Source organism: Aythya fuligula, chromosome 1 (genome assembly GCF_009819795.1).
Source record: "Aythya fuligula isolate bAytFul2 chromosome 1, bAytFul2.pri, whole genome shotgun sequence".
Lineage (NCBI taxonomy): Eukaryota > Metazoa > Chordata > Aves > Anseriformes > Anatidae > Aythya > Aythya fuligula.
This window is the reverse complement of record NC_045559.1, coordinates 124,242,744-124,258,527: the sequence shown is the minus strand read 5'-3', so window position 1 is coordinate 124,258,527 and position 15,784 is coordinate 124,242,744. Positions and strand designations below refer to the sequence as shown.

Below are 15,784 nucleotides of genomic sequence, written 5' to 3'. Positions count from 1 at the left end.
CTTTTTGTAAAATGGGAGCTGGTGAGCTTGCTGGTCTAGCTGGAAAAAAATAAGTCAGCAGAGGGAAATTGTCTCAGCCTCTTTGTTGACATTACTGTGGAAAGCAATCACATAGCTGAGTGATATGCATTGTTATTTTTAATACTGTAGGCTAGGAAAATTCATTGCACCGTCATTATATCATATGTTATTACAGATATCATTTTGGAAAGGGCAATTCCTGCAGTATGATGCTGATCTCCTGTCTTACTAATTTTGCACAAGTGTAGTTTCTGAGAGCTTGGCTATGCCCTCAGTAAGCCAGGATATGAATTTATAGCATCCTAGCTATTCCATGTTAATTCACCCAGTGTTTGTCTCCGTGGGTGATATTTCACTCCACTTTGAATGTGAATCAAGTTGTCCTTCACGGGTTTTCTTGTGCTTTCTTTCCACAAAGAAAGCTGGTGTAAAATAGCTCGTGCTCTGTAAATTCACACACTTCCTCACTTCACACTAAATTCCTCTTGCAGACAAGTGCTTCCATTCACTGGGGTGATTTCAGACTTAAATCAACCTAAGTGTGACCTCATTCGTCCAGCTGAACCGATTGTGTTGCAAGGATGGAGCCATTACAATACGTGCAAAAACCTTAAATCAAAATCCAGACTTAACCCCAGCAACACCCCTGCTTCCATGTCAGGCTTTGCTGATCCAGATCACGAGGACACAGCCATGCATCCTACCATGACTCCTTCCCATTTTCAGCCTGCCTTTCATGCCATCAGTGTCAGGAAAACAGATTTAAAATTAAAAATAATAATAATAATAATTAAATAAATTAATTAATTAAAAAAAAAAAAGTTGTGGATGTTTCTAATCCTGATCGTCCCTTTAGTAGGGACATTGCAGAAGCAGGAGACTTGATAGCAGTGACTTGGGGTGGTGAGGAGCAGCAGAGCCTAGGCAGGGGGAAGGAGCAGGCTGCAGCATCAGGAGGACAGTTTGCCTGCACCAGTGCTGTGTCAGTCTGAATTCGGCAGGTGGTGGGCACCATCCGTACTGGTGCAGCATTCAGCCCAAGCAAGGCAGAGATCGATCAGTATTCGTGCTTTGTGTGCAAGTGCCTTAAAATGAGATGAATGAAATTAATTGCCCATGAAACGCCACCTTCCAAAGGAAGTGTGGAAGAATGCAACTTCAGAGCCTTTAAGGGAAATTTTGATGGGAAGGTTTTGCTCAGGTATCAAACACGCACGCACACACAGGCACACAACCTTCCAAAGAGCAAGAACAACTGATGAGTCCCACATTCTGTTGCTTTGTGGATGCTTAAAACTGCAAGAAAATGAACCAAAACTTCATTCTCAGTCATTCTCCTTACTTTCTCTTACTGAAAAAGTCTATTTGAATACACAGCCTTCCTCTGCCTGTGATAAAATCAAAACCCCAAAACCTCACTTTTAGTGCAGAACTGAACATGTCCTTGAAACAGAAGGAAAGCTAGCAACAGCCTGGGTTTCAGGGAAGCAATTAAGGCAAGCGAACAGAGCTGGGCTGTGGCTGCAGTGGTGGGGAAGTGGCTTCACTGCTCTGCCACAGGCTCTGGGATGCTATAAATCCCATCTCCCCTCAGTGCTTTGGTATTGCCATTCAGCAGGCAGCAACCGAGCCAGCTTCAAACCCCAGCTGCTGATGCCACTTGCTTGAACAGCCACTTAGCAGGTGAAAGGATGCATCTCTTTTTTCGATATTTTAAAATGGTACTAAAAGGAATGGTCATAGTGCCTGCACATAAGTACTGTTTAAAATTAGATAACCAATGACAATACTAAGCAACAGAAATTTTTGCCTTAGCTTTCACAACTCTCTATAAGTTGTTTTTTTTTTTTCTCTTATGCATGCTCTCCATTGATTTTGTAGAGCGTGTGTAATTGCAAGACTTGATCCTGAAGGAGGCTAATGAAACTTTTTATAGCACTTTCAGGTTAGTCATAAAAGCACAGTATTTAAGCTAGGAATCATTTGTTGTTTTTATTACTGTTATTGTTATTAGTTTCTAAAATTAAAGATAGCCTACCTCAGCATGTGCAATAATTAAGCTCCTCCAAAATAACAGATAGCAATAGCTGTGCTCTGTGTTTTCTTTGAAAAAGCCAGAATTTCTGTCCTCAGTCATTCAAGACATGTGGCGGGGGGAGGGAGGGGAAAGAATTTGGTCCCCCTCTTCTCCAGTACCCTTCTCATATAGCCCTAACATTTTCATTTGCCCACTAAGAACCTCTTTTAATTTAAAAATAAATATAAATAAAAATAAAAATAATAAAAATAATAAAAATAATAAAAATAATAGAAATAAAAGTCTTTCTTTGTACTCCTTGTTCTCAGTGCATAGTTGTACAGCCTGACTGTAGGGGACAACAAGTGAATCATAATAGCAAATGTCAACAACAAAAGATCTCCAATAGCCCATTAGCTGTTTGAGTTCATATTTGTTATTTACTGAGTGATGGTGAATAATGAACAAATTGCTGTAAATCATTACAGATTTGTGGCTTAAGTCGCTAGTAAAAAGGGAAAATCAGTTAAAGTAATTACATAATTTATTTGCAAGGAAAAAATTGCCTCGTTCTCGTTAATATTATATAGGTTAGACACAGCACTAGCAAGAGGAATAAAAGTAATTGGTGCAAATCAGTTGAGGACACACCAAAAAATAGAAAAGGAAATGACAGGAGAGTGAAAGAAATTCTTGCAAAATTCCTCAATAGACCTATCTGCCCTAATCTCTGGGACTGAGATCTGTACAAGCACCAGCAAGTTAGACAACGCTGGAGATGGGCACGCCAAGCTGTGCTTGTAATCAGTAGCTAGAGGAGTAAATTAAGTTAGTTAAATCCCCTTCTAGCTAAACAAGACTAATCTTTGGACTGCCGTATCTAATTCATGTACAAGTTCAGGTTTCTTTTTTTTCTCCTATCATACTGGATTGGGTCAGTAGTGCCGCTGATGCAAAAAGCATGCAAGTTTGCTTGTCATGCAGGTATGCCTTCCTAAAGGTAAATTACAGTTCTGTAGCTGTTATACACACGGGCAGGCAAGTCAGAGATTGTACAATCGAAGGAAAATACCAATTCCCAGCACACAGACCGCGTAGGGAGCAACAAAAGGGACCGATCCTAAAATAGAATGGTATCTCACTGTTTTTCCATTGGCTTTGTGGAGCACATGCGGGGACGCCTCTTTGTGCCTTTGCTTGAAACGTTCTCCAAATCAGATTCCATTTTAGGTTAGTCCCGAAGAAGATATAAGATGAAGTGGTGTCCCAGAGTGTTCTTTGTTTCGTCCTTAAAGAAAACATGTTGTATCAGGGGTCAGTCTTATCAGACATTATGCAAAATCTTATGACTTAAAAAGTCCTGCTCAGCATCTGATTTAATTAGCTCTAATATTTTTTTTCATTGCAAAGTCAAAGGCTTTCCAAATTAATGCAGCTATCTGAATATTTTTGGGCAGGAGCCTGTTAATGCTGAAATGTTGTTTTGCAAAAACATGTTATAACTAAAGCTCATGATGGAAGTAATTTGTAATATTCAATGACCTCATTTTATACTGTTTTGCTCACGAGAAGCTAATGCATATGATGCCATGTGAAACCCTCAGACAAGCCTGTCTGCAGGACTTATGGGAGCCATAAATGGATTAAATCTCTCACTCCCTGCTTTGGCAAGTGATCAGTTACATTTAAATAAAGGTCAGCCTGTCTTTACAAAGAACACACTGGAAGCAAGCTTAATAGCTTTCCCTTCTGAGCCTAGAACATAACTATTTGAAGTATAATTAACAACGGGGTGCCAGTCACTGATTATGCTTTTTGCTTCGTTTTATGTCTGGGGAGATCCAGTATTCCCCATTAGTTTTAAGAGGGGTCACAGTGCTAGTTATCAAATTGATAGTCTTGACCTGGCCCTGTAAAACATTGTTTGGGACAATTCAGATGAATGCCAAATGCCATACCAAGACCAGAACCATGACACTGCTACAAATTGGACACTCATGTTCGGTGCCATGACTCCAAATGACAGTGCAGGTATGACATCTGCCAGGCATGAGAGCACAGACTTGCTTATTCTAAATACTAGGTGACCATGATAAGGAAGAACATCAGCTGTCCTATTATCCCATCTTATGAGCTCTATATTTTGGATTCCCTATAAAATACCCAATTCCTGTTCTTTTCAGCATTAACAGAGTTACCATGCCTGCCGTCTATTAAAATGTAGGTAGGATATTCCTTGCAAGAAGGGTAGAATGAATTGGAAACAAAAGGTACTGACCACAAGAGGGTTACTTTCTCAAGTGAATTAAACATCTAGCCCATGTGAGGAACTTAAGAGTAAACAAGGTATGTTCTTGAGAATACTTCATTTATTTGTGGGGTTCCTGACTGGTATTTGTAGCCCTTGTGGCAAAAGTGATAATCATCTATCGTGAAGAGAACATAGCTGATAGAACAATTTTGGTAGTCTGCAGACAGCCTGAAATCCTAATGGAGATCTGTGAATTACCTTGCCCTGGCTGACTGGAGCACCAACTTCAGCAGCCCAGTGACTGCACTTCAGTGTCATCGTCAAGTAATTCCACTCTGATCATTTCATCTAATGTTATCAGGGAGTGAGTAAGAGCAAAACACCGTGGACTGGCTTTTGAGAATTTCTGAAGATAATGCAAGAGCAGACAGGAGAGGTAAGGAGGGGAGGACAGGAGAAACAGCAAAAGAATGAGGAGGAAGAGAAATTAGAAGGCAGAGAAGAGGATGGGATTAGATAGAAAGGATCTATTAAGTAAAGATGAACATGATGTGAAGTATCATGAGAAAAATATCAAAGCCTTACATTCTGGTTGTGATACAAAGACTGTATTTTTCCTTTCACCTCAGTGTAGAAGTTCAACCTACTTTCATCTCATCCACTCTCATCTGATATCTTGCCTGATGACTGTATTCCCAGATCAGGTCCACTAAGAGTGAGCAGAGGTCTGTATCCCCAGAATGTGTCTCTGTTAGTGATCATAAAATAGAAACCAGAAGAGGAGGATGGCAAACCAGAGATTAAAATCATGCACTTTTCCCAGTTTACCTGCACTTTTGGGTTACACACAGGATTTCAGGTCTGTTGGTCATTATTTCCTTTCATGAATGTTATGTTAATCTTAAGGGTTAATTAAATTACAAAATATAGGAACCGCCAGGAGAAATAGAGCTGCATTTGGTTTTACATACCCTTAGACATGCTAAAGTAAGAAAATCAATGCCTTAAGCAATTTCATACTATTCTGTGTCTCAGTTCTACCATTCTGTGTCTCTAAAATCTATTTGTGCTTTTTTGTTTGTTTCATTTCTAGGATTTCTTTTTCCTGAAAAAAAAAAAAAAATGCATAGGAAGTGCAGAAGTCAGTGACTGATTTACTTGACAGTGTTCAGCTTACATGAAGGTTTCATTTTTTTGCAGTCTTTCTACAAAGCAGCCAACTAAAACTCTGCTTCCAATGTAGGCACTTCAAGGTCATATTTCTTTGTTTCCACCACAGGTCAGATCCCATCACCAGGAAAAACTAATTTCAAAGCATCTTCCATCACAGGCACTCCAAGATATTGAAATGAAACACCCAGCCAGAGAAAATACTTTTTCTTTAACCCATCAACCCTGCGTCAGTGAAGCAGAACTCTCCTCCAGCTCTGGCAATAAGGTTTGCTAGTCAGGTAGCAAATGCGCTTCGGTGGCTTAGACCTCCGTAATATTTTCTCTCTCCTGCAGGACGTTTACTTCAAGAACAGTTAAAAGACAGATACGTCTCCTTTGAGCCTTTTAGCATGTCCACGTTACGTTATTCCACATGTTGATTTGAGTACTTTAAACACTTGCTTTGTTCTCTATTGTAGGTCATGGGTTATATGGGACATTTGAAATGTTGTCCTCCTGGAGAAAAACTAGAGAAGACCAACATGTTAAAGAGAGGACTGCAGCCGTATTTGCAGACTCCATGCTCTCGTTTTCTCTCACCACTGCCATGTACCTGGTCACTTTTGGAATAGGTGCCAGTCCCTTCACTAACATTGAAGCAGCCAGGATTTTCTGCTGCAATTCCTGTATTGCAATTTTCTTCAACTACCTCTATGTACTCTCCTTTTATGGTTCCAGCCTGGTGTTTACTGGCTACATAGAAAACAACTACCAGCATAGTATCTTCTGTAGAAAGGTACCAAAGCCAGAGGTATTGCAAGAGAAGCCTGCATGGTATAGGTTTCTTCTGACAGCCAGATTCAGCGAGGACACGACAGATTCAGAGGAAACGAACACCTATGAGAGTCATCTTTTGGTGTGGTTCCTTAAACGTTATTATTGTGACTGGATAACAAACACTTATGTCAAGCCTTTTGTAGTTCTCTTTTACCTTGTTTATATTTCCTTTGCCTTAATGGGCTACCTGCAGGTCAGTGAAGGGTCAGACCTGAGCAACATCGTAGCGACCGCCACACGGACCATTGAGTATACTACTGCCCAGCAGAAGTATTTCAGTAACTACAGCCCAGTGATTGGGTTCTACATCTACGAGTCAATAGAGTACTGGAACACCAGTGTCCAGGAGGACGTGCTGGAGTATACCAAGGGCTTTGTGAGGATATCTTGGTTTGAGAGCTACTTAAATTACCTTAGGAAACTCAACATATCTACCGGATTGCCCAAGAAAAATTTCACTGATATGTTGAGGAACTCCTTCTTGAAGGCCCCTCAGTTTGCCCATTTTTCAGAGGATATCATCTTTTCCAAGAAATACAACAATGAAGTCGATGTTGTGGCCTCCAGGATGTTCTTGGTGGCCAAGACAATGGAAACCAAGAGGGAAGAACTTTATGACCTCCTGGAGACCCTGAGGAAGCTCTCTCTCACCTCCAAGGTGAAATTCATCGTTTTCAATCCATCATTTGTGTACATGGATCGTTATGCCTCTTCAGTGGGAGCCCCTTTACAAAACTCCTGCATTAGTGCTTTATTTCTGCTCTTCTTCTCTGCATTCCTGGTGGCAGACTCTCTGATCAATGTCTGGCTCACTCTAACTGTTGCCTCGGTTGAGTTTGGAGTTATAGGTTTTATGACCTTGTGGAAAGTGGAACTAGATTGTATTTCTGTGTTGTGCTTAATTTACGGAATTAATTACACAATTGACAACTGTGCTCCACTGTTATCAACCTTTGTCCTGGGCAAAGAATTCACAAGAACTAAATGGGTGAAAAATGCCCTGGAAGTGCATGGGGTAGCTATTTTGCAGAGCTACCTCTGCTATATTGTTGGTCTGATTCCTCTTGCAGCTGTGCCTTCAAATCTGACCCGTACACTGTTCAGGTGCTTGTTTTTAATAGCATTAGTCACCTTCTTTCACTGCTTTGCCATTTTACCTGTGATATTGACTTTCCTGCCACCGTCCAAGAAGAAGAGGAAAGAGAAGAAGAATCCTGAAAACCGTGAGGAAATAGAGTGTGTCGAAATGGTGGATATGGATAGCACCCGAGTGGTTGACCAAATTACAACAGTCTAACTTGTTTGTTTGTTGCTTTTTTACACTAGGTCTTACTTAGAAAAAAAAAAAAAAAAAAAAGAAAAAAAAAAAAAAAAAAAGGAAAGAAACCAGTGCTGACTCAGTATCTGGGGAGAGAAAGGGGTTTGGAGGTTTCTCCTCCCCTCTCTAAACTAAATCCAGGAATATCCGAAACAATGGGAGAAATTTAAAATAAATAAATAAATAAATAAAGAGCGGGGGGATTGTACCTTGATCAGCTCCTATAACAGGTATTACTAGAGAATTTGCATACCCATGCAATGAGGGATTGAGTTTTAGAACATGATGTAAGACCTAATGAGAGAGGTTGGGTTCCTAAGCAGTCTTCTGCATTGCCTGTACTGCAGATACTGCAATTATTGTTGCTAAACCCCATCAGATTGAAAGGTCAACTGTCAAGGCTGAAGTAGCACTAAGTGTTCGCTGGATGTAAAGGCTTTACAAACTTTCTGCACAGCAATAACTCAAGTCAGTGAGTCAGCTCTTATAGGTCTTAGCCATCACATTTAATTTTTCTTTCCTTCCCTAATCTAAACATTTATGCAAGACTGTATAACAGATAGCAAACTGTACTGGAAAAAAAAAGCAGTACACAGCAACCAAACAATTTCCAAACCCTTTTGTGTTATAAATCTTCTTTTTTTCCTAAAAATATCCTTATTTTAAAATGTAAATCATCCCATGTAACATTTTTAATCATGGTTTTATAGCTGTTTCTGTTTCTTATGAAGAAAAAAAAAAAAAAAGAAAAAAAAAAAAAGAAAAAAAATCCCAGTGACTCTGTCACTCTAGAAAATATATAATTATATTTTATAAATGTCTCGCTACTAGGTAAACACGTAACCTGCTTTACCAACCGTAATTTTGTTAGCACTCTACTAACACGTGCGAGTGGATCTAGCAGCGGACAGAAGACGGTGTACTGAATATTTCAGCACCAAATTCCATGACACAGACCTCACGTATTAATATATCATCAAGAAAGTGAATGTTAGGGCTCTTTTAGTGAGAGCCTATTTCAGGCCATTCACTGGTAATGCATACTAAGAGGATTAGTGGGTAGTTTTACGTAATGTATAACTTAATCCTTCGATCTTCCTAGAGTACTGGTAAAGCAATAGACCTTACAGCTATGGGCTCTTCCAAGAGATGCATACCAAGAGAGTTGTACATAACAAACTGAAGGCTGGGACTACAGTTTAGCAGTAGCAAGTTTAATAATGTCCCCAAAGAGCCCGTAACAAAGGGGCCTATTGGAAACATCACATCTGAGGAAAGAAAGAAAGAAAGAAAGAAAGAAAGAAAGAAAGAAAGAAAGAAAGAAAGAAAGAAAGAAAGAAAGAAAGAAAGAAAGAAAGAAAGAAAGAAAGAAAGAAAGAAAGAAAGAAAGAAAGAAAGAAAGAAAGAAAGAAAGAAAGAAAGAAAGAAAGAAAAGAAAGAAAGAAAGAAAGAAAGAAAGAAAGAAAGAAAGAAAGAAAGAAAGAAAGAAAGAAAGAAAGAAAGAAAGAAAGAAAGAAAGAAAGAAAGAAAGAAAGAAAGAAAGAAAGAAAGATCTTATAAAGATTACATTACCAAGTCTTTTTGGAGCTGTGAGTTCTAAATCAATAATTCTGTCAGCATCTGTGATGTGGAGTAATGCAGATAAAGAAGCATCTCTTCCCTCCTCCACCCCTCCACCCTTCAGAACTACAAGTTTATTACTGTAAGGGTTTATTATGGGGTTGGACCCCCGTGGGGTTATGCAAGCCTGTTCTGTAGGTTTTGCTGGGAGTGCTCCAGCTATAAATGGACTGCAAATACCCGGCTGCAGGAATCTGGCCTGTATGTTGGGTGATCTCATGAATGTATGGACCCAAGAGTGCAGTAAAAGTTTTCAGCAGCTGGCACAGTGCTTGCTTGAGCCGTGGTATCTAGAGGTGGGATGGGTATTGCAGGGGCTTGGGCTGCTGAGAGCACTGTGTCTCAGAGGATGCCTGTGTTACACAGACCTATTATCTAATCTGTGGCCACAGCCCTGGGGTATGCTTCAATGTGTAAAAATTCTCTAAAGCATCAAGTCCCGGCGACCCCCAGCTGCTAATGCCGCCTTGTAAATATGAATTTTCAAGCAAAGAAATACTTCTAGAGCTTCCTTCCTGGAAGAAAAGATAACCAGATATTTTGCCTTCCCTGAGCAAAATGTTACTGACTAGCAAAAGAAGTTGGCAGAGCAGCTGGCAACGTTTGCTTTCCCCTGGATAACTCTCTTCTCTGACCAGAAGGGAAGGAAGCAGAGTTCAGGAATGCACAGGCTCTTTGCTTGAACAAACACCATTTGCTGTAGTAGCAACAGTAACAACAACTTCAGCCTTGGCAGAAGTCAGGCAGACACCTTGAAGACAGCCAAATGAATGTGAGGTGAGGGGAAAGACCTGTTTCCTCTCTTTTCTTTAGACTCAGGCATGGGGCTATGTTTTCCAGACAGAAATCATTCCTCCAATGTACTTTCAGTGTAGATTTTCTGTGATGGCCATTATGTCATTTAAATAACAATCTCCCCATATCCTGGCTGCTCAAGAGGCAGCTGCAGTGACTTTTAAAATTCAGAGGGCATTAACAAATCAATTGAGAGCTACAGAGAAATTGCAAACCATTTTTGACAGCAGCAATCTACTGGCTTGTGGGACACCTGGAAACAGATGTGTGAAAGAGGTGGTTTGTACATGGCAGAGAGGAATAAATACATAGCAAGCACTGATTTGACACCTCTGCTGTCCCTGATGCTATCACTTGCAAATGCAGGATGCAAGGATGGCTACCGTAAACCTCCCACATCTAATTGAAATGCATAGATAGGAGTGTCTTTAAAGAGATGTCCAAAGACAAGCTTTTAGTTTCATAGGTCTCTCATTAAGTCTCAGCATGTGAAGCCTTCAGAGGTCTTCAGGGAAGGTGAGAAAAACAGTGATAAAATCACTCTTCTGTCTCCAAAACCAATGCAAAAAGAACACGGAGGCCCTGCTATGGCAAAGCACAAAAGTACAAGTTTAGGTATCCGCAGAAGATAGGGTGAGAAGTCATGAAGCCCACATCTTTGCCCCAACGAAGAGACAATGATATTTAAGTCATTTCTGAGGGCTATTTGTAACAGTCCGTTCTTAAAGGTCTTTTAAAGGCAGATTCTTCCCCTACCAGGTTCCTCCTGTGCTATCTTACCCCAAAAATAACTAATTCTGGCTTCCCACAACCAGAAGGGAGAAGAGGAGCCATGTCCCTTTTCACACAGAGAAGGCTAGGCCAGGCCAGACCTGGCAAGGGACAGCTTCTGAAGCCTCCCCACCCCTCAGAAACCCAAAGGAGAGCCAAAAACAACTTCCCTACGTGTCTCACCGTGTTTCACCTCAAGTTGCCACTCTGTTCCTGACTTGCAGGCTTGGTGACGTAAAGCCATGAAAATGCTTAGGGTGTCCTCAGCCAAGGTCCAAGAGATTCCCGCCTGAATCCTGATGTGTCTGAGAGAGACACCACATGCTCTTTCTCTCCAGGTAGCTTGAATACCTCAGCATGAACCAGAAACGGCACCTTCTCAAGGCTTCTCAGACTATGCTAATCCACTTTGGCCTTCCTTCCCTTTGACTTTTTCCTCTGGAGCAATTGTCTTCACCAAAGTCAGTTGGTACTTGCTGCATCCGCTGATTAACAGGTGCAGATATTGTGCTCTGTTCTCAGCCCAAAGTACTCCAAAATGCCAACTCTGTATAAGATTTTACCCTCACCAGTGAACCTCTATTTTGGAAGACTACCTAGGCTTAAGCAGTTTTTGTCACACTCTTGTCTTTCTAGCCCAGGTTTCACTGTGGTTTTGTTTGCAATATAGACAACCCAACTTTTGTATAAATTTAGTGAGTAACAAACTATTATACACTGTCAGGCACTGACTAAAATTGAAGCAAAAATTTTAATTATAGATAACGAGAATATATAGGATGGTGGCTCACTGAGAGCATATATCTTCTACAAACATTGAAATTTCCATACAGTAAGGTATGGTGTATAGTATATTTTTACTACAGGGTAAGCATGGGAAAAAATAACCAATATGAGTGCATATGACCAGCCCATTTTTCTTACAACATAATTCCTAAATGTTGGCTTAGCACAAGTCCGTTTTCGATTTACAAGTGCTCTAATTGGAGGGGAAAAAAAATGAAGAGAGAAAAGTTGGTATAGTTGGAATAACTTAAGCATAAAAATTAATTGATGAAGCCAGAATTTTCTGCCCAAAGCTTTATGTGAAAATGTTCTACCTAGATTAAAATTATAGCTGTGAAGGCTTAGAAAAGCCTGTGTAGCAAAGAAGGGGAACTTCTTTTCCAAAGACAAGAAAACACATTTAGCATGGACAACTGCATGAACCTGAAGGGAAAACAACACCAAAGTGGCTTGAGGTTGCATTGAGCCATGTGAGGATTTGCATCTGGTCTCAGAAGCTTTCTGAGCCAGTGCTGAAGTCAGGTAACATGTGTACTGTAAATTGAAAGGTGTACTTTTAAAGGCTTTTCTCGCAGCTAACTGTCCTCTGGTGAGCCACCAAATCCCACCGCAGCCAACACCTCTCTTATTTTTATTAAAAGAGGAAACAAAACAGAGTAGCTGAACACCTGGGTAAAATTCAGAAGAGTCAGACGTGACTTCACTTTTAAACAGGGAGAACATCAGAAAGAGCTCTTTAGCATGTGGTTTTTGTGGGAGAAATAATGGTTGTTGCAGAAGTTAGCAAATGGGTGCTTTTCCTATTTCTCAACTTTGGAAATAGAGCAGTCCTGGAGATTTGGGAAAAGGGAGCAGGGTGTAGGAGCTGGCCTTTGGTTTGCTCTGTGCCCTGAGCTACTGCAGTTACCCTTGCATGGATGGGAGCTGAAGGCAGGATGGGAGCACAGGAAGGAAACGGGATGCACGTTGGGCACACCACAGCCAGGGGCAAGGGAACCTCCCAGGGCACCATCTAGGGCACCAGGTCTGTGCCTCAGCCTGACCCCACAACTCATGCAGGATGCAAGCAGCCCCAAGCATGGACAAGGGCCTGTGCACACACAGCAAGCTTCTGGTGTGCCTAATGTTACAGCAGTGCCTCACTGCTTTCTGAATCAGAGCTCACAAGCCCATGGGAAGCCACTTTCTGGAAAAACCCTGAACAGAAACTGTTACCAAGAGCCCTTTCCTCCCTTGCATTTGCGGATATTAAAACCCCATATAAATATAATGAATATTTTATCCATATAAAACAAATTGTATGATTTGGGACACATACGTAGGGGCAAAGTGTTTCTTCCTGCAGCTCTGATGAGAAGGCAGCATAGGCAGGCAGCATCCTCCACCTGCAGCAGGGCACCACACCTCCGTCATAGGGATACCCCCAGGGACCCCAGGGCAGGCACAGGGGGAACCTTACTCCCCCTCTCCCCATCCCCAATCTCATTAGTGAAGGGGGAGATTTACCTCCAAATTTTGTCAGAAATGGGCACCCAGGGAGCCCTTGTGAAACCCATCCTCTGCCAGGATAGTGCAAGGGAAAACTCGTCTGTTTGTGGTTTTTTTGTTGTTGTTTTTATTTTGGAGAAAGGCATGGCAAAGGCATGGTCCCATGAGAGGATTTGAAGATGTATTCCTGCTCAATGTGCACAGGTTGGGGCGGAGGGATGTGGTCTCTGCAAAGGTGCCACCGCTCACCCCGTGGCAGTCAGGATCCAGCTCCTTGCCTGGAGGAGCGCACCTCAGCATCACCTGCGGCTGCCTGGGGCAGCTGCTTCTCCAGCATCGGTTGGTCTGGTGTAGCTGCTGTTCTGCAAGTCATCACCTTTCTCAGCCTGGGGGAAAAAAAAGTCAGTATAAATAATTCTAGGTTATTTAAGCTCCAAGTCTTAATCTGTGCATCACATAAATGGCTTGCAAGATGTCAGGGGTTTTTGTTTGGGCTTTTTTTAACCTATTTTTACTATTTTTGTATTAATTTAGGGAAAAAAAAATTGTATAATGAATCTCAATGTATAGCATAAGCCTAAAATAAAACGGCTGTCTCTCTCTTTGCTTCCTGTGCTCCCACACTGCTGCAGAAGTCCCGTGCCATCACCTGGCCAGCAAACAGATTTACCTGTCCTCACCCAAGCAACCAGGCAGTGTGTCCTCTCCAGCTGCCACCAGAGAGGGACAGTGGAGCAGTTTGTGGCACCTGCTCTCTGCTCACACAAGAAATAGACTTACCCAGAGCTGGTAGGTGGATGCGAAGCACTACTCTTGAGCAGATCTGTTACTATTAAAAATGCTCTCCCCAACACCTCAGCATCCACAAAGTTGGGAGATCCCATCACCACCACACCTCTCACACTGTGGTCGCAGCCCTGCAATCTCCCCATCCCTGCAGCCCATCAGCCTTCCCCCACTGGACAGACCACTCAGTTACACCTTTTCCCTGTGTTTTTGGGAAGGTGAGCAGCATCCCTATAGACCCACCCAGACAAAACTGCTGTGATGTTGGTGCAGACTGCTTCTCCAAGCGACAAGGGTGACAGGCACAGCTGCTCTGTTGCAGCTGTTTGGAGGTAAAAAGGAGGTAAAAATCAGTTTCCTCTCAAGAGCAAGGGAGCCAGATCCAAGAGTCACTGCAAACAGCAGCAGGACTGAGAGCAGGGGGTGGGGTTTGGCTGCAGCAGCATTGCCAGGGCTTTTGGCCACTTCAGTTTGATGGGGAGTTTGAGGCTGCTATTCAAGGGTGGCTTCTGTCACCTGCTCCTGACCTAGTCCCTGCCAGCCTCACGTCACCTTAAATTCATGATCCATAAGCACTGATGGCAGAAATTCTGGCTAAAAGAGAAAATCAAATTATATTCATTTTCCAATCGATAATCTAATGCAAGAGAGGCTATATGTAAATGCCACACAGGACCTCCAAGAGCAGCACTCCCAACCAAGGCTAGTGTGCCTTTTTTGTCTACGTTAGCAAGAGCTGTTCGTGTAATTCTCCATAGACATATCTTACAAAAATCAAACATGCAATGGGTACATTTTATTCTAAAAATTCACCTGTATGTATACCTTCAGGACACAAGCATGCAAAGTCTGATCTTTAGGTCATGAGGAATACAGCTAAGCCCAGCAAATGCTCACAAGTCTCTAAGTTACATGTGCAATTCTTACAGTGCTACATGTCAATCAGAATACTGTAATTCCAAATTGGCACATTTCATTATTTGTACAACTACTTTACAGACACAAACCAGGCAGGGTTAGGGACTGAAAACACTAGAGTGTGCTCATATTTACATTCATCTTGTTATAGATATAGGAAATGTAAGAATCGTGTTAAAGGCCTTGACAGCTGGATAGCCAAAGCATGCAGAGTATTCTATTCTGATTCTTCTGCCACATTCAGTCCCCTGAAATCTACCCTGTGAGCAGGCATAGTTCTGAGCAAGACTGACGCTTGTGTTCCTAGAAATTACCAAGTTGCACAGGTGAAGTTTGCTGGAAACAAAAATGTATGCAAACAAACCGATGCCAGAAAACACAACGTGCAAAAAAAAATATGTCTTCACATACTGATTGTATCTCATAATTAACAATCTGTTCACTGATGCTACAAGTAAAAATGGTTTTATATTTGTCAGCTATATTTAGGAAACTATATGCCCCACTAAAATACATATAGTGCAGACAACCCCATACCAATTATGTTTTTTATATTATGTATTTTAATTATGTATTTTAATTATGTATTTTAATTATGTATATAATTATGTATTTTATATATGCCCAGTTAAAGATGGCTCCATTACAAAAAGAAGGAAAAACCAACCCAGAAATGTAGTTGAAAGCTGTCAGTAAAAATGTTTTAACTGTCCTGGAATTAGTAATGTAAGGGGGTGGAGCAACAGAGAAGCTACTGAAGAGTTTAGGAACAAAGCAGCTAGCTGCACAAATGCAGAAGTGTTGAGAAAGGAAAATCCTTGGGTGTTATTGTACCAGGTGGATGGGAGAGCTGGTATAAAAAAATCTGGGTTGCAAAAGGAAGGAAGGTCTAACAAGAATAAGGAGAGAGCAAAATGTGTGAGCATATATAGGATTTGCACTTCTAACATATGCTAAGGCTGCCTAACAAAAGACAGGGTCTGTCCACATGCAGAAAATGTAATTTCACAGCTGCCTAATTACA

The 15,784-nt window shown here is 41.4% G+C and overlaps 1 protein-coding gene across 1 annotated transcript in view; it reads left to right on the top strand.

Annotated features, from left to right (window-relative positions):
* Positions 1 to 7,616, top strand: part of PTCHD1 (patched domain containing 1) — a 30,390-nt gene extending 22,774 nt beyond the window's left edge. Inside the window, exon 3 of the mRNA XM_032185768.1 lies at positions 5,921 to 7,616. Coding sequence (XP_032041659.1) covers positions 5,921 to 7,575 — 1,655 coding nt within the window. The 3' untranslated portion in view covers positions 7,576 to 7,616. The remainder of the gene's footprint in view (positions 1 to 5,920) is intronic.
* Positions 7,617 to 15,784: the final 8,168 nt, after the last annotated feature.